Below are 27,971 nucleotides of genomic sequence, written 5' to 3'. Positions count from 1 at the left end.
GAAATAGTAGCCTTTCCCCATCTTAACTCCTCTCCCCAAGTCCATGATTTTGTGAAATACCTGCTATTAGCACGTGATAATGGCTTGGAACTCCATTCTCACCTGAGTGGCCAAAATGCCATGCTTGATCCCGGTGTTGTGCGTCCCTGTCCCAATTATACCAGCAGCAGTGACGTCTGACACGGCTCCCAAGCTGTGCCCACCAGAGAAGGAGGCAGAAAAAGAGGAAATACAGACACAGACAGTAATTTTTCATTGGAGGATAGATTATTTTTCCATGAAACAGTCAGACTGACTTGAGGTCAAAGCTTTCTACTACTCCCAGACTCTAGTCTCAGCCAAGCTACCATGTTTTCTCTTTCCCTTCCAATTCTAACATCTTGGTTTTCCTTTTAAACCAACTTGTTCATTCCAAGCCCTGGGGAAGTCTGGGTTCAAATACTGAGGCAGGAGCTTTAGCGTAGGCAAAATGGTAGAATGAGAAAAGTCCTCAATTTGGAGCCAGAAGGTGGGTTCAAATCCTGACTCTGCTACTTGTTTGTTTCTTGATGTCCTCAGACAAGTTACTTCATTTAGGTAGGCATCAATATCTTCTATAAAACAAGGGGGTTGGACTAAATCAGTGGTTCCCAAACTTTTTTGGCCTACCGCCCCCTTTCCAGGAAAAATATTACTTAGCCTCCTGGAAATTAATTTTTTTTAAATTTTAATAGCAATTAATAGGAAAGATAAATGTACCTGTGGCCATCCCTACTTCCCTGGATTGCTGCAGCACCCACCAGGGGGCGGCAGTGTCCACTTTGGGAATCACTGGACTAAATGATCTCTTAGATCCTTTCAGGGTGGTGCAGTGGATAGAGTGCCAGATCTAGAGTGTTCTAAGATATGAGTCCAAACCTGACCTCAGACATTTACTAGCTATGTACCCCTGGGCAAGTCACTTGTCACTTGATGTTCTTGGCCTAAGTTTCCTGATCTATAAACTGAGCTGGAGAAGGAAATGGCAAACCACTCTAGTATCTTTGCCAAGAAATTCCCAAATGGGGTCACAAAGAGTCAGACATGACTGAAAAACTACCTAACAAAAATAGGTCCTTTCCAGCTCTAAATTCTGTGATCAGTTAGTCAATAAGAATTTTTTAAGCAATTATTTTGTGCCGGGCATTGTGCTAGATGCTGGGGATATCAAGATAAAAGCTCCTGCCCTCAAAGAGCCTACATTCTATTGGGAGAGATTTGTTTGTATTTGATCTTAGAGGCAACAGAGACAGGCAACAGAGACGCCCTAGAATTTGTCGAGCAGGAGTGACCTGGTATTTTTGCACGTGATGGACTTGGAACTGCTTTCTCCCCTCTGTGCATGTAATTCCTCGCCCACAACAGACCTCTGACAAACACTTACGGGCTGATTATGACAGAGACATTTTGCTTTGTCCTACCTGGGTGACCTTGGGCGGCATCTTGGGGGTTTAGTTTCCTCATCCCTAAAGTGAAAGGCTTAGACGAGGACCTCTTCAGGACCCTTCAGTCTCTAGATCTCTGACCCTCTAATTCCAGATTCAGGGCTCCTGGCTCTGCTAATTATTACTGACTTTCTTGGCGAAGTCACTTGAGCCCACTGTAAAATTAGAGGGTTGGCAGAGAGAAAATTAAAAGCTCCATTTGAGCTCCAAATCCTAGACTCTGAAACAAAAGGTCTTAACCTTTGCGTGTGTGTGTCTTGGACCCTGTAGGCAGGCTGGTGAAAAGGCCTAGGAATCTCATCTCCCCAGAATGTTTTTAAATGCATAAAATAAATCACATAGAATGACAAAGGAAGCCAATGTTATTGGCACAGTTATTTTTTTTTTAACTCATGGTCTTAGGTTCTAAGGGAGGAGAGACATTGGTAGAGTCAGGAACCTGAAGTCCCTCCAGTTGGGGCAGCAAACCACATAATGAGATACTCAAGTTCAGCCACAGGGCAGCATGAGCAAGGTGGCTCAACTTCATAGTCCCTAAGGGGTCAAATGGGAGAATATCCTAATTTTCTTAATTAAGAATTATTAACAGCTCTTTATAGTCATCATGTAAATATATTTTACATTAAATAACATATGATGTATTATAAGTATTATATAATGTATGATTATATTATCATTATTATTATATATATATATATATTTTTTTTTTAAACCCTTACCATCTGTCTTAGAATCACTACTGTGTATGGGTTCTAAGGCAGAAGAGTGGTAAGGGCTAGGTAATGGAAGTTAAGTGACTTGCCCAGGGTCACACAGCTAGGAAGTGTCTGAATCCAGATTTGAACCCAGGACCTCCCATCTTTGGGCCTGGCTCTCAATCCACTGAGCCACTCAGCTGCCCCCATATTATTATATTTATACCTTTGTCTTCTAATGTCATAAGGTTACAATGCACTCTGTATACATTAGCTCATTAGATCTCCGCAATTACTTTAAGGAAGCCAGGTGGATAGAACCCTGGTCCTAGAGTCAGGAAGAACTGAATTCAAATTAGGCTTCAGACACTTACTAGCTCTGTGACTTTGGGCAAGTCACTTAACCTCTGCCTTAGTTTCCTCAATTATAAAATGGACGTAATAACACTTACCTCCCAGGGTTGTGAGGATCAAATAAAATCTTGTTTCTAAAAGTGCCTAGCCCGTAGAAGGAGCTATATAAACATCGGCTGTTATTATTATTAATCTTCAGGGGTGAGTACTACTATTCCCATTTTGCAGATAAGGATAACTAAGACTCCAGGTTAAGTGAATTTCTCAAGGTCATAGAGCTAGTGAATGTTGGAAGTAAGATTTGAGCACAGGTCTATTGTTTATCACGTTAACCTCCACCCCACCCCTAAGCTACCTCAGGACCAGTGGTCCATGCTGCAGGGGAACTCAGTAGATGGGAGCAAGGTTGCTTTTAAGAGTACAGAAGGGACTGTGTGTTCCCTTAGGATAGAGACCATGACCACAGTCTTATCATGAACAGTGTGAGAGAAATTCTAATGCTCCAGAAATTAATGTTCGTAATTAATAAGAACAAATTTCTTCCTGTCCCCATTAGTCACAGGCTCTGGTGTGCAAAGCTCCTACCAAGATAAGAAGAACTCAGCAGAAGGTCCCTCTCTCCCTCTTGGGGCAGCCACATCCATGGAGAGTTAATGATCACCGAGAGCCACTGAGCAGAGCCCTGACCTTGATGCATTGACAGAACAGACAGCTATCAATCCAGAATGCTTTCAGGACCACAGAAACCAAAAGAATTCTCCCAACTGAAACCTAAAATTCCACCAGTAGAGATTCATTCCTTTGACTTAATTTTGGCCCCCATCAAAATGAAATATTTAGGGAAAAGCAAAACATTAAGCTTTACCATCTAAGCCTCTCCAGTTTATAATCTCATTTTTTTTTAGGCTCTTCCAGGCAGAACACATGGCTTGCTAGTTTACATGCCAATATTTCAAAGAACTAAAATGTCACCAGTGTGAGCGGCTTGGAAAGAGAGGAAGCAGAAGATGCCAGGTCTACATCTGCCACTTAGAGGGGTGTAGGTCTATAGCTGAAAGTGATCTCAAGGCCATCTCCTATTAATAGATAATTAATTTTTTTTTACACATGATGAAACTAAGGCTCAAGATCACACCAGTAGCAAGACTGAGGTCTGAAGTTAGGTCTCCTGACTCTTTCCCACTGTCCCATATTCTCTAGCTATGTAATTATGGGAAAGTCACTGGAAAGTGGACCATATTTGGAGTTCCCAAAAACTAGGGTTCAAATCCCAGCTCTATAACTTATAACTTGAGTTCTGTGTAAATGAGGAGGTTGGACTAGATGGTCTCTAAGGCTCTGTTTAGTTCTAAATCTTTGATCTTAAAATCTTATGATCCTACAAACCTTTCTGAGTCTCAGTTTCCTTATCTGTAAAATGGAGATGATAATGCTTCTATTTCCTATCAAATAGGACCATTGTGAGTAGACCTCTTTATAACTCTTAAAGTGCCATGTACAAATTAACTCTTGTTATCACTGTCTCCTAAAGGATGCTCGATACAATCCTCCTTCCATGCCTTCGTTGATGATCTTCATGGGCTGTTGTGGTCCAAACCCCTCATCGTCACCATTATCATCACAGATGGTACAGTAGTGTCAGGACTAGAGTCAGGAAGACTCAATTCAAATCTGACTTCAGACACTTCCTAGCTGTGTGATCTTGGGCAAGTCATGTAATCTTTTTACCTCAGTTTCTTCATCTGTAAAATGAGCTGGAGAAGGAGATGGCAAACTACTCCAGGATCTTTGCCAAAAAAAAACTCCAAATGGGGTCATGATGAGCCAGATATGACTGACAAACATCTGTAACTGTACCTAGGTTGGCTCTCCTAACACAAGTATAACTGGTCTTTAGGTCCAAATTCAGAGCCTTGGCAAGTGAGTAGGACTCATCACAGATTATGCTCAGTTGATACAGTTTTTGAGGCTCCAGAGTCAACTGCCTCACCATGATGAAGACTGTAGAAAAAGTTCTCCTTTGCTCTTTCCAAAAACCCAAGGGTCCAATTGGATAGCATGAAAGAGTTGAAGAGAATAAGCTGGATTATATTGTCAAATCCCAGTTGTAACACTCATTTATCTATGTGACTTTGGGCAATTGAGTAAATACTTAGTAAGATCATACTCTATAGGGGAAGCTAGGTGGCTTGGTGGAAAGAGCAGATTAAGTCAGAAGGACTTGGGTTCAAATCTGATCTCAGATACTTCCTATGTGACCCTAAGTAAGTCACTTAACCCTATTTGTCTAGCCCAGTGGTTCCCAAACTTTTTTGGCCTACGGGAAATTATGAAACTATTTATTGAACTCAGAATAGAATGTAATTCAAAAAAAGCGTGGCCATCACCACCTTCCTGGATCACTGCAGCACCCACCAGGGGGCGGTGGTGCCCACTTTGGGAATCACTGGTCCAGCCAAAGGAAAGTCAAAGAGAAATAGATCCTGCCTTCAAATCAATTAACCTCTGTGGGCTTCAGTTTCCTTAGCTATAAAATGAAAGAGTTGATCAGATGACTTTCTTTTTTAGACCCTTACTTTCCATCTTAGAATCAATATTGTGTATTCATTCCAAGGCAGAAGAGTGGTAAGGGCTGAGCAATGGGAGTTAAGTGACCTGCCCAGGGTCTCATATCTAGGAAGTGTCAGAGATCAGATGTGAACCCAGAACATCTCATCTCTAGACTTGGTTCTCAAGATCTGATGACTTCTGAAGTCCCTCCCAACTCTAAAAATCTATGATGCTATGACTTGGAAATGAGAGAACCAGGAAATCAGTCCCCCCTCTTGAGTTCAGGGGTCCCTACTAAGATAGAAAGGTTTTGCTTACTTGGAAAGTGCCAGGTCATGCTTGCTCAACTCCATGTTCAGGTCCATTAGGAGGATGCCAGCTTCCACTGTGACCTGACGTTTCTCCTTGTCTACCTGCAAGGGAACAGAACTGGATTGGAGAGCCACTCTACTTTCCAGAGAAGCCCTGGCCAGTCATGGCCACCAAACTATCTTTTCTTCTAGAAGGCAAAGGCAGTTGGGTTTTCTTGTTTGTTTGTTTTGTTTTCAGAAGTTCTTGAGCTTTTGTTTTTAAGCAGGCATAATTTTCCAGCAAAGAAATATAGTATCTCTAGGTCACTAGGTGACATTGTTCAGTGATAGATTCTTATCAAGTTTATGTGTAAAATTGCCTTCCAAAAGGCTGCAATATCTCATCAGGTCACCAGAGGATGCCCAGACTGTAAAAGACTAAGCTGCTCTTCTAACACTGAGGTACAGGACTTCCATATCTGTGTTCCCCATGTTTGGTAGAGATACCACCTGCCCTGGTAGAACTTGCTAAGGACATCTAGGTTCTTGGTATTTTATATATTCTCTTTCCCTCTGTGGGAACTTCCAGGGCCCTCTCAGGTCCCAGGTAGGATAAAAAGGCCCTTCAGAAATAGAGCCGCCCAATTTCAGCCAATATCAAGTACTCACTATATATGAGGCCCTGTTTTAGGCATCTGGAATAAATTCTTGACTTCAAAGAATTTCTCTTTTTTGGGGGAAAACAAGTACATACATAAGTGTAATTTTAATTGAAGAAAGAACACTATCCACTATGGAATCAGGAGAGACTTAAAGAAGTCAGATGAGTTGATTTTAAAGAAAGATAAGGATTCTAAGAAGCTAAGTTGATAAGAGTTATAATTGGAGAGAGACAGAGTACTGGCTTTGGAGTAAAAAAGACCTGAGTTCAAATCCAGCCTGTGTTCTAGGTGTGTGACTCTGGCTAAGACACTAAGTCTCTAAAGCCTCAGTTTCCCCAATGAGAGGATTGTATTCTCATCTTGATGGCCTCTGAGGTCTCTTCCAGTTCTAGTTTTATAATTCTATGGTTCTTCTCTGATGCAGGTTGCATTTGTGGTGAGAATGGCTTCAGTCTAACTAACTCTCCCCTGGGAAATGAAGGGTTAAGTGTACCCAAGTGGAAAGGTTTAGAAAGGATAAGAGAAAGAAGTGGCCACAGAGAGCATCTAATATGGGAACAGGGACTTGGAGCAATTAAATAGCATGCCCACAGTCATGCAGCCAATTAATGTCAGGGGCAGTATTAGATTCTGGGTCTTCTGACTCCCAATCCAAGCAGGGCTTATTACATTGATATTCCTAGGTAATGGAACCCATTATCTTGTGTGTCCAGGTTTCTTTGGGCAGCTGTCAAGTCACTGACCCAATGAGACTTATAGCTGCAGAGGGTCGTCAGTCTCACTAGAACCATGTTGGTGAACCTATGGCATATATGCCAGAGCATGCCAGAGGGGGCTGCTCCCTTGCCCCTCTCCACTGTGCCTGAGGACATTTCTCTTATCACCTACCCCTCTGCCCAGTAGCCCAATGGGAGTGCTTCCTCCCTCCCCAATCTGGGGTAAGGCATGGGGCTCACATGGGTATGAGAGTATAGTTTGGGCACTCGAATTTCTAAAAGGTTCACCATCACTACACTAGAACTCTGAACTCCTTTTGTCTTCTACATAAACTAGACTCAATTCTAATTAATAAAGAACAAGGAGAAAAGCTGTACAGGAAAAAGGGGTTACTGGATACTCTAGCTGGTACTTCAGGAAAACCAATTAGTATAATTCTGTTAATTTAGTCATCCTTAATTACTTCCATGACTGACTTCTTTTTTCCCCCCAATTACATGCAGAAACAATTCATGGTTGATTTCTTGATGGAATTTTCAGTGAGAGGCTACCACCACCAAACCTGAATGGTAACAAATGCATTTAGATAAGAATGGCACCTTCAATAGCCCCTTAAATGAATCTTTGGAACCTTCTTGTTTTACCAATGAGTCAACAGATACTCCAGAAAGGGAATTGGCTTTTCCCAGGGCCTACCTTTCCAGTCCTCTTACATCTTGTTTCCACTTTTCATATCCTTCAAACTAGTGGCACTGATCTCCTTGCTGTTCCTCAAACCCAACATACATTCTCTCTTTTGACTGAACATTTTCACAGGCTATCCCTTCTCTCTGGATTGTTCTTCTGCCTCATTACTATCTCCTGGCTTCCTTGGCTTCCTTCAAGTCTCAGTAAAAGTCCTGCCTTCTATAAGAAGATCAAATCTTTTCCAGTTCCACCCATAATGCTAGTATCCTCTCTAGGTTGATTATCTCCAATTTACTTGGTAAATAACTTGTTTGGGCTTAATGGTTTGCATGTGATCTCCCCCAGGAGACTACAAGCTCCTAGAGGGCAAGGACTATCTTTTGACTTTCTTTTTATCTCAGCACTTATCACAATGCCAGGCATTATTGTATTTGGGAATCTGTAAGATGACTGGGGTCCGTAGCAATGGAATCTCCCTAATCCTTTGGTCAATGGAGGGACCCACCCACAAACAGGCTTGGCAGAAAGGGAGGGGCTGGATCTTGTGATAGTGCTCCTTCACTTCCCCCCCTCCCACTAGGCAGTTGGAAAGTCAGTTACAATATGAGTATGGTGGACAACCTGACTAGATTTTTTTTTTAACCCTTAACTTCTGTGTATTGGCTCCTAGGTGGAAGAGTGGTAAGGGTGGGCAATGGGGTCAAGTGACTTGCCCAGGGACACACAGCTGGGAAGTGTCTGAGGCTGGATTTGAACCTAGGACCTCCCATCTCTAAGCCTGACTCTCAATCCACTGAGCTACCCAGCTGCCCCCCTGACTAGATATTTTCTGGGCCCAGACAGGTTATGAAAGACTAAACTCCTAAAGATGATAACTTTCTCTGAATTATTCCCTCACAGGATTGTATTGGAGAAGCTTGATGTCTTTGAAGCTCACAGGCACAGAGGTTAGGATTTACTTCTGGGTTACAAAGTAGGAGGAACTCAGCTTGAGGAGGCTGTGAGTATATCCCCAAAATATATATCTAGGCACTGTTCCCAGTTGATGACAGGCTTAATGATAGGTGGGATTGGGAAGGATGGGGGATGGATAAGGATAGATAAGGTCAGGAAATCCCCTAAACAGCTAAGTCAAAATAGCCCCTTCCCCCAAAGAGGGTAAGGTAACTTGAATAGCTGATCTGCTCTCTAACCCTATAAATATTCTTCTTCTATATCAAAATAACTAAACTAAGGTAGATTGAGATGTTGATGAATGTCTAACCAAAGTCAAGCAGCTTGGCAGTTAGGAACTAAATGGCTCTGCCCAGATTCAAGCCCCAAGCCCCAAGATCAACCCAGGACTCCAGACCCAGCAAGCTGAGTGACCTGCCTTCCTATCCTAGGGCTCCAACTGCCTTTAACTGCCCCCTCTCTCAGAGTTGAAGGGGGGGGGGTGCTGTAGCCTGAATCCCTCTCTGCAGGTTGAACCCCTCTCTGCAATATGAATCTCGCAGGCATATAGTCTTTTTTTATTTTTTAATTTTAATTTGTAAATATTTTCCTATGTTTACATGATTCATTTTCTTTCCCTTCCCTCTCCACTCTATACCAACAAGCAATTCCACTGGGTTGTACAAGTGTTATCACTTGATACCTATTTCCATGTTCATATAGTCTTAATAAAGGCTGTTTTACTGATGAATGATACACGAGTAAGGGGCAGAGGTGGGATTAGCACCCAAGTCTTCTGACTTCAGATTCAGTGTTCTTTCTTAGAGGCTGTTAAGGAAGTGTACATGTGGCTTAAAAGAACTAGTTCAAGGCTATTTCTGCCAAAAAATTACAATCAGAAGGTCTCTTTAAGAATCCTTCATGGCAGCCAGGGTGAAATGACTAAAGCAGTAGGCTGAGTGCCCAGGAGACCTCGCTTCTGGTCCTGGTTCTGCCATTAACAAGCTCTGTGGACTCTGTAGCCTCACTGTCCTCATCTGTAAAATGAGGCAGTTGGACTAAATGAACTCTAAAGTAAGGTAAGGCTATATTCCTGAATCAGAGCTGTTTTATTTAGCAAAGAACTCATAATAAGAGAAGACTTAGCACGCACTCTCACTGTGAAAAAGCTTAGAGACACCGACTTATGAGTGTAAAGGAATCTTTACTGTGAGAGGGGTACTGGTACTGGTTTCCCACCTCTACCTCCTCCTCAGAGTTTTTGACCTCAGCATCAACTCTTTGGGATAGAAAGCAGGGGCTGTTACATGTGTGAGTCTCAGAGGTTTAGAAAGCTAATGGCTTATTGGGTTACCTTGAGGATCCGGTTCATCTTTCCCATGTGGATCATGAAACCATCAGTACAGGCAATATCTGAGGGTGAATGGCCTCCCCCAACTGCCTTCACACGTTTGTTTTGTTGCCTGGCTAGGTCCAATACCTGTAGAGAAATCAAGATTTGGCTTAGGACTGACTTTTCTTCCCTCTCTCCCTCCCCTACATCTCTTTTTTCTTCCTTCCTTCCTTCCTTCCTTCCTTCCTTCCTTCCTTCCTTCCTTCCTTCCTTCCTTCCTTTTTCTTTCTTTTTCTTTCTTTCTTTCTTTCTTTCTTTCTTTCTTTCTTTCTTTCTTTCTTTCTTTCTTTTTTTCTTTCTTTCTTTCTCCCCTCCTTCCTTCTTTCTTTCCTTTCTTCCTTCTTTCCTTCCTTCCTTCCTTCCTTCCCTCCCTCCCTCTATCTCAAGGCTTCTCCTAGAAGGAGGTAATGATAGAAGTTTGGAAAATCAAAATAAAGCTAAATATGGAAAAAGAAGAAATAAAGAAATGTGGAAGTGATGAGGGATTTGAGAGAAGAGATGGAGTGGGGCTGGAAAGAAATAAAGGTGACCTGGCATAATGCATAGAATATTAGACTTAGTGTTACAATCTTTCTTCTGACACTATCAGTTTTGTAACTGAGAAAGGTAATCCCTTTGGACTTAACTATAGTCAGTTCTGCTATAAGTTGACATGTGCCCTAAAAATCATTACTCTCTGCCAGTGATGGCAAACCTTTTAGAGACTGAGTGCCCAAAATGCACCCTCAGGCTGTATGAGAGCCTCGCCTTACCCCAGACTGGGGAGGGAGGAAGCATTCCCGTTGGGCTGCTGGGGAGAGGGGTGGGTGATGTAAAAAAATGTCCTCAGGCTTGTGTGGAGAGGGGGAAGGGAGCAGTCCCCTCTGGCACACATGCCATAGGTTCACCAACACAGGTCTATGCAAAACTGAGCAACTAAAAACTACAAGGCTTATGGAAAAAATTAGATTAGGCTACAAATACTCAAAAATATATCAGTTAATCACTAAAAAAGATATAAAAATAACAAAAATGACAGCACTCTTTTATACAAGTTAAATGGTTAAGAGATACCTAAATGAGACAATAAACTGTGACAGGTTACTGATCTGTCTGGGCAATTCTAAGACTCTGAGGTAGTGGTAGGGAGTGGAATGCATGGGTAGAGTCCAGCCTTTCTCTACCCATAGCTCCACCTGTACCAAAAGATACCTATACAATAAATATAGTACAGAGACATGTTTAGGACACTGAGTATTATTATAAAAAAGAATAGCAAAGCACAACCTTAAAGACTAACACACAAAGTAAACTGAGTAATGAGTAGATGTTTGAGTCATATGACTTTGAAATACTGCAAGGCTCAGTTCAGCTGGGCAGCTTTCTGCATTCTTGATGTTTCTCAAGGAGGAAATTAAGCATAAGCAAACTCAAAATTCAGGTGATGCTCAAATTATTTCCTAATATATGCACCGGATTGGAACAAATCCACACTTTCAAAAGCAGAACTGACTATCCTTAGATACAGAGGATCATCTATAGTCTTAAGTTAGGGAGTCCCCATAAAGGAAATTCTACCCTTGAGTATTCAGGCAGGAAGAAATGCAAAAATTGTTGTGGCTCACCAAGGCAGTCCTACTAGCTATTTTCCATCAATGGCCTGCCATGAAATTTTGGGCTTTTCTGGGATCAGGAGAGGCAATTTCTTGGGTCTCTGCTATAGGGAGAATTGTGTGGGGTAAAGTTGCTGATCATACTATCATAATATTAGGTCTTCTAGATATTAGGGACATTATTCCAATCCCCTCATTTTACAGAAGAGAAAATTGTCTCAGGCAGAATAAGTGATCTGTCCAAGGTCATATTGTATTGGTAGTAAGTGTCAGATTCAGGATTGGAACCCAGAGCCAATATTCTTTCCATTGTACCATGCTGCTTCCCTATGGATAGAGTCAGAGCCAGAGACTTAGGATAGCCCTCCCATTGTTGGCACAGCCACTTACCTGTCGGACCTCCTCCACACATGTGGGCTGAAAGTACATCTCAGGGTAGCAGCCATAGGTCTTTGCCCAGTTCTGGAACTTGAACCCTTTCTGGCCATGGACCTGAGTTGTGAATAAAGTGAGATGAAAAACCACCTAGATGTTGGGACCTAGAACTCTCCAAGAAACCATCTTTGGCTTCCAGAAATGATCCTGACCCATCCTTAAACTTGTTTTCCCCCACCCTAGCTCACCATCTTGACTCTCCAGCCCTACCCTGAAAGACAGACAAGAGCATAGGGATGTCATTTCCATTTTACACTTCATATGATCAATGCTTTGGAGCTGGAAGGGAACTTGAATGTCATTTGGTCCAATCTCCTCATTTACCAAGTGAAGAAACTGAGCACCAGTTGCCTAAAGTCACCCAAAGTCACCCAGGTAGTGAGAGAAGGAGGATCTGGACCCAGGTCCTGACTCCAAATCTAACACTCTCTCCGCTTTACCATAAAACACAGGCAGAGGAGATAACGGTTAACCACAGCAGCAGCCAAGTGGAAGAGAGCAAAGATTTCTTCTAAGGACTCTCTTTAGGAAGCCAGATATAAAGTCCTTTCCAGGCCAGGCTGACTCTCCAAAAGATGGTTCCCTAAACTCAGCTCTGCCTGAAGATAGTCAGATTAGGGAGGATTTACAACCAGTCAAGGGTTCCCCATTATCGAGGAGAGGGAAAAGTATCTTCTGTCAGAGTTCATGGATGGAAAAAGGAGAAGGGAATATATTAAGGATGCAGTTAGCAAGGTGGTGTGGAAAGAAAAGCATGGATTTGGGAGTCTTAGAGAATTTTGGAAGATGTTAGGCATTTACTATCAGAGGCAGGATTCAAACCTGGATCCTCTGCTTCCGAAGCTAATGCTCGTCCTAATCAAATGAGATCAAAACGGGTACATCAAATGTTGTGAAATCCTTAATGGACAAGTTAGCTATGATTATTAAGAGACAGAGTTGAGGACAGAGAGCTGCCCTCAAAGCTAGAAAGACCTGGAGACAGGTTTCAGCTCTGAAGCATTCGGGCTGCAGTGCTCCTGGGCAAGTCACTAACCCCTTAGTTCCCTAAACCAGATTTGTCAAATGCACAGCCTTGGGAAATATTTAACAAAATACACAGAATGCAATAGGATATAGATAATGTTAATGTGTGGTTTTCTAAGTCAATATGAAGCTAGCAGGGATCCTTAGTTAAGGTTTAGTGACCCAGGTTTCCTTTTGAGTTTGACACCAAAGCTCTAGGCAACTCTCAAAGACTTTAGGAGGCAGAGAAGGTGCTGGCCAGCATGGGTAGAAGTTTCTTGATCTGAGAGTTCTCTATACCAATGAAGTCATAGATCTAGTCCCTATTCCATAATTATCACTATTGGAGTAGACACAGGTCCATATCAGAAATCAAAGTACCCCATGAAGGAATTGCGTCCTTCTGGTCTTCTGCCACCCCCACCCCCCCACCCCCGTTTTTTAACCCTTATCCAGAAGAGCAGTAAGGGCTAGGCATTGGGGGTTAAGTGACTTGCCCAGGGTCACACGGCTAGGATGAGTCTGAGATCACATTTGAACTCAGATCTTGAACTGTCTTCAAGCCTAGCTTTCAATCCACCAAGATGCTGCCCCAGCATCCTTCTGTTCTAAAAGCAGCATCTGAACATTCCAGTATGTACAGAAAGAGCAAGTCCTCAGGCCTTTGAATGCACCCCCTGTCCACACCCCTGGTGCCCAGCACCCTTGGCTCCACTTCTCCAAGTCCTTGGAAGATCCCAGACTTGAGTGAGATTTCAGTAACAAGGCTATGCCAATCCCATCATGAGAAATTTCCTACCATCATATCCAGTTCTCCAGTGGCTCCTGGTCAGCTTCGATAGCCCTCTGGAAATGAGAGAGGTCTGGGCAGAGATCCTGATGGGAAGGTGATTTTTCAGAAAAAGAGAAGCCAGGAGCTGCCTCCAGGGTTTTAAGAGCCCCTCCTCAGCTGCTGAATCAGCCCTCAGGGATTTGGGGCTGGGTAATATGTAACCGACTCCTTTCCCATCTAGGGAGGTGAGCTTACTGGCTGCTCTTCCAACTATTTCCTCCGGACACTGGGATTTGGGGGAGGGGAACTGGTGCAGAGGCCACAAGATCATAGAATTGACCTTCTGTAGGGCCTTTACAAATCACTTCTCCCAATTCCCAAAGCCAGCTTTGGAAGAAAGTATTGTGGAAGACGGGGAGGTAGAGGGTCATGCTAAATGGACATCTTCTCCAGGGTAAGCCTGGAGGCTGCGCTTCTAATATCACCCCTAATATCACACGCGAGGAAACTGAGGTCCAGGGAGGGTGACTTGTCTAAGATCACACTGGTAAGAAGTGTAGCACTTGTAGTTGTGATGATACTTTTGCCCAGATCAGCTGGTACCCCAAATCCCAGCATCCTGACCTTGACAACACCAATTATCATTTCAATTCCATTTGCTACCTGTGGAATTGGGAATCCTCTACTATACACATTATGCTTTATGCATTTAAAATAGTCTTTGGAGAGGGAGAAAACTAGCTTCAGTTGGTCTGCTCAATGGGTCCAGGTGAGGAGCCGCAGATATAGTTCAACCCTTTCATTTGATAGATGGGGAAAATGAAGCCCAGAGAGGGGAAATGACTTGTCTCAAGTGTCAGAGCCAGGTAGGGGTGGTCAGGATTACTACTACTACCAATGCCACTACTACTACCACCACCACCACCACCACCATTACCAGCACCATTACTACTATTACCCCCTTCACTACTACTACTATTACTACTATACTGAGAGTAACTAGCACTTATATATCCTTTTATGGTTTACAAAGTTATTTCATTCAATATAATTTGATACAATTTGAACAATCCTGTGAGGTAGTTGCTATATTATTATCGTTCCCATATTGCAGATGAGAAAACTGAGGCTAAGAAATTTGTCCAAGGTCACACAGTGAGTGTGTGAGGCAGGGTTTGAATTTGGCTCCAAATCCCTAGTCCAACACCCAAATCTAAGCCTTTTCGTGTCTCCCACAGTGGTGTTGTTCCCACCATGACACAAACGTGTTTCAGAGTTTGAACTATGGGATGTCTGATCTCCAAAACTCCTAGGATTGGAGTTTGTGTCTGGAGTTCTGAAAAACAGGTCTAGCCCATCCTGCCAGAGGACAAGTTCTACTACTTGGCTGATGGCTGAGGTTTTCCTCCCCTGCTATTACCCAATCTCTCTCCTTTTGGCCAAAGACTCCAAGATTGGTACCAGACTTCATCTTCCATCTGATCTGGCCTCATCCACTGGCATTCCTTTTGGGAAGGGTCTTAATCCCTTGAGATTACATTGAGCTGTTAGTCATTTTCTTGACTACAACTCCAGGCTCAGGCTCTTCCCATTTAGGAGGAAGGAAATTTAAGAATATCTCCTCCTTATGAATGAGTAGATTAGGAGAGCCCAGCCCCAGCCCTTTGCCTTTTAAAGAGTAATTATCAGTGGAACTGATAAAACTGTCTACATTTATGTTTCTCTGACACTCTGAAGCACTAATAATGAAAAAAAAAAAAACCTAAAATTTTGCTTTGGATGTGAAAAAATAATGTTCATCATAATAATTACAGTAAGTATGAGAGTTTGGGGGGGTATGACTATGGATAGGGAAGAGCCAGTAATTAAAATTTTGATTTCCATAAACATCATTAACCTGTGAAATAAGCATTACCCTTCCAAGAGCCATGGTGGTATTAAAGATAGAGAGCCAGACTTGGAACCAAGAAGCTCTGTGTTCAAGTCCTGCCTTTTTTTATTGATCCCAGCTGTGGATCATGGGCAAATTTGCACACATTTTATGAACTGAGGCAACTCTCTTAGACTTCTCCAGAGCAGAGATCTCAGATAACCAGTCCAGAAGTATTTATTAAATGCTTACTTTTATTATTGTTATGAATGATTATTTCTTAAATGTGAAAAGCTGCATGGCAAGCTAGTAACAATAATAATAGCTCATCTTTACATTATGCTTTATGGTTGTATGAGGAAATACAGGTAGAAAAATAGAGTTGTAGAGTGAATGGAGGGGTGTAAAGTATTGGAAAAGATCAGCTTCTGAAGAGCTTTAAATGCCAAATAAAGGACTTGATAGTTGATCCCTCTATGAACATTGGGATTAAGCTCCCTGCATCTCGTTTTTTTCATCTATAAAATATAGGAACTGAACAAGATGACTACTAGGGTCCCTCTCAACTCTAAATCTAAACTCTTAACATCCTATTGCCTTTCAATCATTTTTCAGCCATAATCCCATTTTGAGTTTTCTTGGCATAAATACTGAAATGGTTTGCCATATCCTTCTCCAGTTCATTTTGCAGATAAGGAGCCTGAGGCAAACAATGACTTGCCCAGGGTCACATAGCTAGTAAATATCTGAGATCAGATTTGAACTCTGGTTTTCCTGACTCCAGGCTCAGCACTCTACCTAGCTAGAGTACTTCCCAGCTGACCCTTATTATCCTAATCATTTCTTCCCATAAATAAGAACAAAAATTTTGTTGACTTCATGTTGCAGAATCTGAGTACTATGTACTACGTACAGGCAGAATAATACAGGTATGGTAGTAATTCCTAAATATCTCATTTCTTTCCCAGCTCCAGTCTCACCATAGTAACTGCTTATTGGACATTTCAGAGTAGATCTCCCATTGATGGCCAAAAGAGAACCCCCCCGTCATTCCCATGACATTCACTCATGAATTTCCATATAGCTACTATGGGAGAGCATCATCACCCTGTGAGTCACAACCTTGGAGTTCTCCTCCATTCCTCACTTGCATTCACCTCCTCACCCAGTCACATTCTACATCTTGATTCTGTGTGTACAGTCTCACTTGTATTGGGACTTCTCCCACCATCCTTGCTCACATCCACCACCCTAGTCCAGTTCTCTTCATCTCTTTACCAATTCTGATGCGACAGCCTTCCAGTCGGTCTCTCTCTCTACTCCAATTCATCCTTTCTGCAGGCACCAAAGGGATTTTTGTTTGTTGTTCAGTCCTGCCCGGCCAAAATTTGAACTCGGGTCTTCTGATTCCGAATCTAGCACTTTCCATTCAGGATTTGTATAAGTTTACCTGAGTCATTGATTCCTCTTTGCATTATTAAGAGTAAGTCCAATTCATTTTTTTTTTTTGGTAGTTTCATTTGATTAAGACGTAGAAGAAAAACTCTTAAATTTTTCATTTTCAAAGTTTGTCAGACATGATATACACAAGCATTCCTGTTTGGAGAGAGACACAAAGGGGCCAAGTTTATCCTGCTTATTGGGGGGAAACATTGCCTCCAGACTGCGATAGAAGCCTCTAGGCTAGGGGCATTTGGGGAGAGGTTGTGTTGGGAGGAATTGGCTTAGATGTGGCCTTCATGTTTCACAAGGAAGAAGAGGCTACTGAAGAATTATGAGCATTTTCTCTATTTTTATTGGGAGCTCTTGTTTTGGCCACTGTTTGGCTTTTATTCTGGCTCCTGTTCTGATGAGAGAGCCGGCATTCTGTGTTCTGTCAGGCAGGTACAATGAGGGCCAGTGCAGAGGGTGACCAGTCAATCCTGACTTCAGTCAGTGAGGAATTCTACTATCTTCTCCTGGCCTGTGACCCTGCCGTTGGTCAAGGCCACTGTTAGTGATTAGCTCCAGTTCAAAGGTGGAAACATCATGAATGAGTCAAATGGTAGCATCAAAGACAGAGTACCAGGGAGCATGTAAACATAGGTGTATATGTGAATTTAATTCAATTTAACAAACATTTCTTAAGCAATGTGTGCTTTGTGGCAGGCACAATGCTAGATCTTGGGGATCTAAAGACAAAAATGAAAAGAGTATCCTTGAAGAACTTATACATGTATTCTAAAATCTTACCTTTTCTCTTAGAATCTGTACTGATTATCAGTTCCAAGGCAAAAGAGCAATAATGGCTAGGCAATTGAGGGTAAGTGACTTGCCCAGGGTCACACAGCAAGGAAGTGTCTGAGGCCAAATTTGAACCCAGGACCTCCTCTCCCTGAGTCTGGTTCTCTATCCATTGAGCCACCTAGCTGTCCCAATCTTATATTCTAATAGTAAGAGGGAACAATATGCACAAAGTGCCCTCTCTATAAAATCCATTCACAGTCATTTTGGTGGTAGGAATGGGAGCCTGCACAAGAGGGGCAATCAGGAAAGGTCTCTGGTGTTAAGCTCTGAGGGGATACCAAGAAGTGGAGCTGAGAGGAGGAGAAAGGTTGCCCATTAGTCATTCTGTATATCTGGGAGTGTCATGTATGGAGAATATAAGGGGACTGTGGAAGGGAGTGATAATGTGAAGTTAGCCTAGAAGGATGGCCAGGAGCCAGAATGTGAAGAGATTCCAGCACCAAACAGAGGAGTGTGCCTTTGATTCTAGAGGAGATAAGGAACCAGTGGAACTCCTTCAGCAGACTAGCAACATGATCATACCTGCGCTTTGGGAACACCAGTTTTACAGTTGATCATCTCAAAGACATTCTCTTGATTCCAGAGATTTTTTTTCTTACTTTCATTTTTCACCCCTTTAAACCCTTACTTTCTGTCTTTGAATCAATACTAGATATTTGTTCCAAGACAGAAGAACGTTAAGGACTAGGAAACTGGGGTTAAGTGACTTAGTCAGGGTCACAAAGCCAGGAAGTCTTTGAGACTAGATTTGAATCCAGTACTTCCCCTCTGTAGGCCTGAATTCTAGGGATTTTCCACTGGTTGTCCCCTATTCCTGAAATGTTCTTCCTCCTCATCTTTGCCTTCTGGATTCTTTCAAGTCCAAGCTAAAATCTCATCTACTGTTGTTGTTTAGTGATGTCCAACTCTTTGTGATCCCATTTGGGGTTCTCTTGGCAGAGATACTGGAATGGTTTGCCATTTCCTTTTTCAGCTCATTTTACAGGTAAGAAAACTGAGGCAAATAGGGTTAAAGTGACTTGTCTAGGATCATACAATTAGGAAGTGTCTGAGGCCATATTTGAACTCAGAGTTTTTCTTTGCTTCTAATAGCAACACAATGATCCAGGACAATTCTGAGGGACTTATGAGAAAGAATGCTATCTGCATCTAGAGAAAGAACTGTGTGAACAGAAACACAGAAGAAAACATAGGATTTATCACTTGTTTATATGGATATATGATTGGGGGTTTTGGTTTTAGAAGATTATGCTATTACAAAAATGAATAATATGGAAATAGGGTTTGAGTGATAATACATGTATAACTCAGTGGAATTGCTTGTCAGCTCTGGGAGGGGGTTGGAGAAAAGGGGAGGGAGACAACATGAATCATGTAACCATGGAAAAAAATTTTTTTAATTAAATTAAAATTAAAAAAAAAAAGAAAGTTTTTCTGACTCTAGGCCCCAAGATCTGTCTACTGCTCCACTTAACTGCCCGTTTTCTGTGAGAAGTCTCCTCTATATTGTAATGAGCAAAAGACAAAATGAGTGAGGAAACAAATATTTAATCTGCTGAGTATATTGTTTTTATTAGGCAATGCATGGCAACTGCTTAACAAATCGGGACCAAGTCCCTTCTTCACCTTAGGACTGGATTCCGAATACAGAGAGAAACAGATAGACTTTTATGCATTAAGAACAATTAATCAAATAAGACCAATTAACTAAAAGGAAATAATATAACATTAGGGAATCAGATTTCTAATTGGATGAAAGATTAGGGACTTTCCAAGTTGGGAGGAGGAGAGAAAACAGGTACATTTCCCTGAATTCAGGAAGAGAGAAATCAAAGGAACAGCGAAACAATAGTTGATTGATCCATATGGGCACAGTTTTCAAAAAAGACTTATGGGTTGCTTGAGATGTATATTTGTGAGAAAACTCCTTATATCAGCCTTAGGACTGCCTTTCTGGTCAATGTAACCTAAGGTCTCAAAACAGCAGGTACAGGTAGGAGATCTCGAGCCACACAGGGCAAGATCCAAACCATTTCTCAATTCCTACCATTGAATAAACTTTTCTTACAAGGTGAAATTTGGATTAGGATCATAATGGAATAGAAAGAGAACTAAGCTAGCTCCAGATTGTCTTTCAAGACAGAGTCAGTGTGGTCCACTCAGTTCCCAGAACTATCTACTTGCTGACCTAATCCCCTCAATTTTCCCACAATATTTCCAATTTATTTTGTATCTCTTCTGATTGTATGTAGTTGTTTCCTTTTTGTCACCCCCATTGGACTGTGAGCTTCTTGAGGGCAAGAACTTTTGTTTTTGCTTACTTTTTATCCTCAGCTCTTAGGACAGTGGCTAGCATGGAGTAGGCACTTAAATGTTTGCTGACTAGCTGAACAAGTTTCTGCAAGTAAGAGGAGATTGCAGTCAGCCACACAGATGTAAGAGTGGAACCAGTGAAATTGTATTGTTCTGTGGCATGGCAGAGATAGAAGGATGATTCAAGGGGTGAGAAAACCTTCAGGATCACAAGATAATACCATACCACTAAAACAGAGGAAGAAATTTTAAACAGAGATCATAGTGATAGACATGAAAAGAAATCCAAAATAGATCAAGGAAAAAGAGGTCTGGGAAAAGGCCAGAGAGTTTGGCGAGGAGGTCACTGGTGACTTTGACTCCTATAGTTTCAGCAGAATGGTAGAAAATTTAATCCAATCCAATCAATGAATATTTATGAACCATATCTTAGAGAGAATTCAGGAGGGAGTGACGAATGAAGGAATGGAGTCAGCAGGTGGAGAACACTCGCTGGAAAATTTGGCCACAAAATGAAGGAAGAAACAGGATGTCAAATGAAGCAGAAGGGGCAAGCAATGCATTTTCTCAAGATAGAAATGCTAGAAGTTGGAAGATCAGGGCAGGAAGTAGCAGGGTGCTTGTTAGCAGGCAGTGGAAGGATGAAACAGTGATTTAAGAACCTAGAATGAGTGAAGCATTTATTATGTGCTCACAATGTGCCAAGCACTGTGTTAGACACTGGAAATATAAATATATTTGCAGGGACAGTAAGGTGGCTAAGTGGATAGAAAGCCAGGCCTGAAATGGGAGGTCCTGGGTTCAAATCTGACCTCAGACACTTCCTAGCTGTGTGACTCTGGGCAAGTCACTTAACCCCAACTGCCTAGCCCTTATGGCTCTTTCTGCTTCACAACACAATACATAGTATTGATTCTAAGTAAGAGGCTTAAAAATAAATCAATAAATTTACAAAGAAAGGTAACTCTGTCCTTAAGAAGTTTTATGGTGTCCAGGGAAGGATGTTTTCATTTGGAAATTTACTGGAATGGTGAGTGGAGCCACGAGGGAATGGATGGACAGACAGGTCCTTTCTAGTAGTAATGGCATTGTTTCTTTATGGTTCCAGATTTCTCAGGAGTATCTGGTCAGGAAATATCTGCTCAGGAAACCAGGAACAGTCAGGAAGCCCTGAGTTCAAGACCAATTTCTCATACAAGGCTGTGAGATCTTAGGAAAATTAGGGCTCTGGACAATTCTGGAAGGCTTTTAAGATAGAGAAAGTGCAGACATCCAATGGTAAAGGGACACCCCTACCCCATTTCCTACTTCCTTGGGTACCTCTAATCCTATTCCCTATCTCTGTGGTTTCAGAACTGTAACAAGAACAGAGGGTGGAGGTTACCAGGAGGCAGTTATGTCTGAGCCTGGTGAAGGGATGGTTGGGAACATGGCAGGGCAGTAAAGTGAAGCTGGCTGGGACCCCCACTAGGCCAGATGAGGCGCTTACCAAGCAGGAATGGGAAGAGGGTCTAGAGTGAGAAAGGAAATAGGATCGCTAGAGGGAATGGGGTCAAGAGTACAAGTGGAAAGATTTGCCTTAAAAATGTGGATAAGGAGGCTTAGTGGATTGAGTGGCAGACCTAGAAATGGGAATTCAAATCTGGCCTCAGACACTTCCTAACTAGGTGATCCTGGACAAGTCCTTTAACCCCCACTGCCCAGCCCTTATCACTCTTCTGCGTTGAAGTCAATATGCAGTAATGATTCTAAGACAAAATGTTAAGGGTTAAAAAAAAGGAAATGAGGGAGAAGGATGGAAACTTTTGTTGTCTCAGTGTGAGGCACTTTAGTGGGGCATCAGGGATCACAAGGTCCTAAGATGGAGTTTCTAAATCCAAGCAAAAACAAAGTGGTGCATCACTTTTAAAAGGTTACCCCTCCTGGCTTAGGGTATGTTGCTTCTCCTCTAAAAAAGTTTACACTGCATAAGGTAAGATGTAGTTAGATGGGGCAGCTTGGGGGTTTAGTGGATAGAGAACCAGGTTTAGTGTCAGGAAAACTCATCTTCCTGAGTTCAAATCTGGCCTCAGACATTTACTAGCTGTGTGACCTTGGGCAAGTCTATTAACCATGTTTGCCTCAGTTTCCTCATCTGTAAAATGAGGTAGAGACGGGAATGGCAAACCACCTCAGTATCTTTGCCAAGAAAACTTCCCAAAGGAATCACAAAGAGTCAGACATGACCGAAACAACTGAACACCACCACTTGGATATTTCTGAAGACAACTGGAAACTAAAACAGAGGTCACCAATGTTCCCATTCTTAATTATTCCTCTGTCCTTATAGCATCTGTGGAAACCCTTTGGAAAAGAGAGCTGAATTACATTAAAAATTTTTTTTTCATTTTAATTGTGAATGTCAACACCTTTACCAAACACAAACATTTTAATCAATGAAAAACAGGAAGGAGAATTGCGTAAGAAACTGTGAACTTCCTATACAAGTTTTTTTCAAAGATCTATGAATATATGAATGAAAAAAATTAAGTACCATGTGCTAGGAAATGCATACAAATATATGCTGTATATGCGCTTATATGTATGGGTGTGAATAAAAAAGTAAGAATATTGCTTTATTTGTTTCTTTCTGTTTTTTTCTATGAATTAAAAAAACATTTTACTGATGCTTTTTTCATTTCTATCACTACCTATTAACCTGCCTCCTCTTGAACCAATAGCAGCCCTCTCTTGCAGCAAATGTGGATAGTAAAGTAATACCAAGGCATACAGTGACTGAGTTGAATAATGTATGTCTCATTCTGGCCCTTCAGTCCCTATCTTCTCCCCATCTTTCACTGGGGTGTTCCATCCTCAGTCCCGTGAAGTCATGATTGGGATTGAAGCCTTGATCAGAATCCTGGGGACTTTCAAAACCATTTCCCTTCATTTTATTTTTGAAGTCATGAAGTAAATTCTTCTCCTGGTTCTACTCAGTAAGCCAGCTCCTACAAATCTGTTTGTATTTCTCCAAATCCATCACATTCCTCATTTCTTGTGGGATGAGACAATTACATTATATTTACAACCTGTAATTTGTTCAGCCACTAAATGGCATGTCCACGCTGGGGACTTTCTGCTTCAGATTGGGATTGGATTAGATAACCTCCTAAGTAAGGTCTTTTTCAACTCTGAGATCCTGCGCTTCTAGGGTTCCTCCAGTTCCATACTCTCAGGCTGCCTCCATTATGGTCCCTCTTAAGGACCTGCCCTTCCTACGACTGTCCTATAGGCAATTTTGAGGGATTCAATTTTATTTTCAGGTTCAAATTCTCCCCTATCCTCACCTCCTCCCACTGAAAAACCAAGAAAAGCAAAAGCTGTTACAAGGATGTATAGTCCAGCAAAACTAATTTGGGCATTGACAATTAGACATAAAATCCCAGAATAGGACCTCAGAAACCAACTAGTCCAACTGTATCACTTTGCTGGTGAGAAAATTGAAGCACCGGGGTTGACGTGACTTTGCCCAAGCATCCTGTTCTTCCTGGGCAGTAGATGGAGATGGCTTTTGCGAAAACAATCGAGCAATGTCAGGGAGGAGAGATGTGGGATGGTGGCTGGATGAGCTAGAAAGGCCAAAGGGAGGCGCATCTAGGATTGGGCAGACCTGAACGCAGTTATAGGCAGATGGGGAGGAGCTAGAAGAGGAGGAAGGAAGGATGCTTATGAAAGGTTGCTGGACACTTCCTAGCTGTGTGACCCTGGGCAAGTCATTCAACTCCCATTGCCTAGCCCTCACTGCTCTTCTGCCTTGGAACCAATACACAGCATTAATTCCAAGATGAAAGGAAAGGTTAATAATAAAAAAAAAAAGGTTGCTGGGTTAAGGTCTTGGAGGAAGTAAAGAAAGGTTCAGTGGGATCATGGGTTCAGGTAGAGAGATTAGCTTTAGTGAAGAGTAGAACTATTCTGTAAATAGTCAGCTAGACAAAGTGCTAGGCACGGGGTCTGGAAGAGCTGAATTCAAATCCAGCTTCAGATATTCACTAGTTGTGTGACCTTAGGAAGTCACTTCCCTGCCTCAATTTCCTCAACTGTCAAATGGAGATAATAATAGCACCCAGGGTTGCTGTGAGGATCAAGTGAGATAATATTTGCAAAGTGCACCTGGCAGACACTATATAAATGCTAGCTAGTTACCACCACTGGCATCATTAATTAATTAATAATAATAATAATTATTATTATTATTATTATTATTATTATTATTATTACTGGAGAGAGCAAGTGATGGTAGAGAGGTGTTATGAGGAAAGGAGTTCCTATTAAATGGTCTCAATCCCTTCAATGGAAAAGGTTAAATCTTTCGCTAAACGTGTTGAGGGGCCAGGGTGAAGTTGGGAACAAGAAGAGAGATGTCATGATTGTCAAATGTGCAGATAAATAAACTCATTGCCATTGAATCTTTAAATATTTTCAGAAATTTTATGACAACATGATAACATTGTATGATAACATGATAATAATGTTTAATGATCATGATAACAAATTAGTTGGCAACATCATTAAACACTTAATCAAAGTAGAAACCCCAGCCTTACCTCCCCCAGATTTTATAACTCAACACTACTCAGGAGACCTTGCTTATTTAGTGGTTTCCTAATCTTACAAATTTCACCCCATTTAAAATTTTCTGCCTTGAAATATTTATTCTAGAGATAGAAGAGACCAAGAGAGATCATTGAGTCCAAGTCTCTCACTGGATGGATGAGATCCATAAAGGTTGAATAATTTGCCCAAGGTCATTCAGTTAATAAGCCAGAACTAGAATCTGGCACTTTCTGACTTCTGGGCCAGGGGATGAAAGATGACTCTTTCCCAATCTGACTTATAAAATTAAATTATTATTATTTAATAATTATCACCTAAATTTTAATTAGTATCATAAGGAAGAAAGTGTTAATGGAAGTGATTTAAGTAACTACCTTTCTTTGCTCATTAAATGTGAATGTCCAATACACTAATAATGCATGAGTTTGCTCCCATCCCTTTTTTTTTTTCCTCCCATACCTGAAATCCTAATTTCTGATGTGTGCTATAGCAAGAGGAGGAGACTCAACTGCCTTTCTGGCATATCACACCAACCTCTCCTAATGCCATATTAAAGAAGGTGGATCATTTGATAGATTTAATATGTAATGAGAGAGTAGAAGGACCCCCCTCCCCCCACACACACACTTCATATTATAGCATAGAGACCACTGAAGGATTCTTGGTCACATCTTTCAGCCACTTAATGAGTATCTGATTCACTTCTCTTGGCCTGAAAGGAAAACAAAGACTGTCAAGAATTCTGCTGGTGCCATTTGTTCCACTTTGGATCTGGGGCAAATGGTAAAGTCAGGAGTTGGGTATAGATAAGACCAAGTCAAGACAATTCATACCACCTCTGCAATACAGAGACCAAGACAATTCTGAAGGACTTAGGATGAAAAATTCTATCTACCCCCAGAGAGAGAATGATGGAATCTGAATGTGGATTGAAACCTAGTGTTTTTTTAAACTTTATTTTTCGTGATTTTCTTTAGTCTGTGTCTTCTTTCATAACATGACTAATATGTGCTTTGAATGACCACACATATATAACTTTTATTAAGTTGCTTATCTTCTCGAGAATTTGGAACTCAAAATTATAAAAGCCAAGGTTAAAATTATTTTTACATGTAATTGTTAAAAATACAATATTAAAAATTTTAAAAGATGATTAAAAACGGAATTAAATTTAATGAAGAATAGGAAACTTAGGCATCTAACCCCATTTAAACTACAAATTCCTGCCTTAAACCAGGGATGCACACATCCTGCCTTCATCAAAATGATCAAACTGCTCTTTATATGGGGTGTCCGAAAAGTCTTGGTGTCGGTGTTTTTTGTTTAGATCTAATGGCTTTTGGGAGACCCTGTATGTTCATGAGATCCATTATTTGGTTGATTGAGTTTGGCTTCAATCACCAAGTGATGTAAATAATATTATCCCAATTTTCAGAGAATATCTGAACTAGAAAGTATCTCAGAGATCACTTAGTCCAAACATTTCCTTTACAGTGAGAGAAGTTGAAGACTCAAGAGGAAAAAGTGACTTCTCTATGGTCACACAGCTAGCTATTTAGGGTCCAAGCTAGAGTTTGAACCCTTTTGGGGGGTGGGGGTTGCTGTGGCTGACTTCAAATACAGCATTCTTTCTCCTTCTCCAGGAATCCCACCTAAGGGGCTGTTCAGTATCTCCTTACCTTTCCAATTGAGTCCAGTGTCCACAGTTTTTAATACGTTCCTTTTTCAGGTAGGGGACCTGTAAGAAAGAACCATCAAGGTGAGAGAAATCCATTTTATCTTTTAATGTAAAATCTGGACATAAAACTGCCTTCCTTATTATGGGATAGGCAATAGAGGCAGGGGCAGGTTAGTTTGAAAGGAAACACATTCCTTTCTAGTTTCTGTAGATGAGAGGTGTTAAACTCAAATAGAAACAGATCCACAGTGACAAATTCACTTAGAAAACCACAAATTAATATTATCTATGTTGTGTTGTATTTTTATTTATTTTGTTAAGCATTTCCCAATTATATTTTAATTTGGTTTAGGATACACTGTGAGATTAGTATTTGACATTTCTTCTCACAGATCCTACCTTTCTTTACTAGGTATGCCTTTATTCATCTGCCATCAGATGGTTGCTATTTGGTCATTTTTCAATCATGTCTTTGTGACCCCATTTGGGTTGTTTTTTTTGTTTTTTTTTTCAAAGAAACTGGAGTAGTTTGTCATTTCCTTCTCCAGCTCATTTTACAGATGAAGAAATGCAGGCAAACAAGGTCAGGTGACTTGTCCAGGGTCATATAGCGAGTAAATGTCTGAGGCTGGATATTAAACTCAGGTCTTCTTAATTCCAGGTCTAGCACCTATCTGCTGTGCCACCTAACTGACCCTTCCATTAAATAGACCGTGTATCCACCATAACAAGTCCTAACTCTTATTCTAGGCTCTCAGATCCAGGTGGCCCTTCTTCCTACATGTTACCTCCTGTAAGATTTAAATTAAATCAACAACTCCAAGTATTATATTTATAAAGTTTATTAATAATCACTTGAAGTAGAAGGAATAAGAACCTAATTATCTAACAAAAAAATAAATAAACCATGTGAGTAAATTCTCCTGCCTGGCCCAGAGCCAGCTTCCATAGCCATGGATCACAGGAAGAGAGAGTGAGAGGTGAAGCTACACTAAAGTTATATCCTCCCTATGTCAGCAAGTAAGGTGAGAAGGAAAGTGGGATACTGGGGAATGAAGTCCTGGGGAGTAGATTCTAATTACACACTCCTCAAGAGCATGCCCTCTCCTCCCTCCACTCATCTGTCTTTAGGAAGGATGTATATCTTCTCACTGGGCAGCTAGGTGGTTCAATAGATATAGCATCTGGCCTGGAGTCTGGAAGACTGATCTTCCTGAGTTCAAATTTGGCTTCAGACACTTACTAACTATATGATCTTGGGCAAATCATTTAATCCTGTTTGCCTCAGTTTCCTCATTGGAAAAATGAGCTCTAGTATCTTTGCCAAGAAAATCCAAAATAGGGTCACAACAACTTGGACACAACTGAAACAACTGAACGACAACAATCTCTTTCCACAAATCTGTATGTGCTTCTCTTTAAGCATGACTTGGCTCAATTTGGTCTCAAACTTGATAAAGGAAGTGTGAGCACTGAACACAAAAGATATGAATGAGGATGGAAAATTCTGAGCTACATAAATCTGATCTGGGAAGGAACCCAGATAATCACCCCCAATAAACCCCTTCTTTGTAAAGTCCTAGCAGTGTGAAACATCTTCTGCAAAAGGAGGAAGGAAGGAAGGAAGGAAGGAAGGAAGGAAGGAAGGAAGGAAGGAAGGAAGGAAGGAAGGAAGGAAGGAAG

At 41.4% G+C, this 27,971-nt stretch overlaps 2 protein-coding genes across 2 annotated transcripts in view; both read right to left on the bottom strand.

Annotated features, from left to right (window-relative positions):
- The window catches only part of LOC123235009 (L-gulonolactone oxidase-like), a 49,615-nt gene extending 35,960 nt beyond the window's left edge, over window positions 1–13,655 (bottom strand). Inside the window, exons 1-5 of the mRNA XM_044661031.1 lie at window positions 13,576–13,655; window positions 11,727–11,828; window positions 9,706–9,831; window positions 5,381–5,475; window positions 103–193 (exon numbers count right to left, since the gene is read on the bottom strand). Of these exons, the coding sequence (XP_044516966.1) occupies window positions 103–193; window positions 5,381–5,475; window positions 9,706–9,831; window positions 11,727–11,828; window positions 13,576–13,581 (420 nt within the window). The 5' untranslated portion in view covers window positions 13,582–13,655. The remainder of the gene's footprint in view (window positions 1–102; window positions 194–5,380; window positions 5,476–9,705; window positions 9,832–11,726; window positions 11,829–13,575) is intronic.
- Window positions 13,656–24,506: 10,851 nt separating this feature from the next.
- The window catches only part of EPHX2 (epoxide hydrolase 2), a 90,684-nt gene continuing 87,219 nt past the window's right edge, over window positions 24,507–27,971 (bottom strand). Inside the window, exons 12-13 of the mRNA XM_044659605.1 lie at window positions 26,290–26,348; window positions 24,507–25,322 (exon numbers count right to left, since the gene is read on the bottom strand). Coding sequence (XP_044515540.1) covers window positions 25,244–25,322; window positions 26,290–26,348 — 138 coding nt within the window. The 3' untranslated portion in view covers window positions 24,507–25,243. The remainder of the gene's footprint in view (window positions 25,323–26,289; window positions 26,349–27,971) is intronic.

Source organism: Gracilinanus agilis, chromosome 2 (assembly GCF_016433145.1).
Source record: "Gracilinanus agilis isolate LMUSP501 chromosome 2, AgileGrace, whole genome shotgun sequence".
Lineage (NCBI taxonomy): Eukaryota > Metazoa > Chordata > Mammalia > Didelphimorphia > Didelphidae > Gracilinanus > Gracilinanus agilis.
This window is presented reverse-complemented; position numbering and strand designations above follow the sequence as displayed.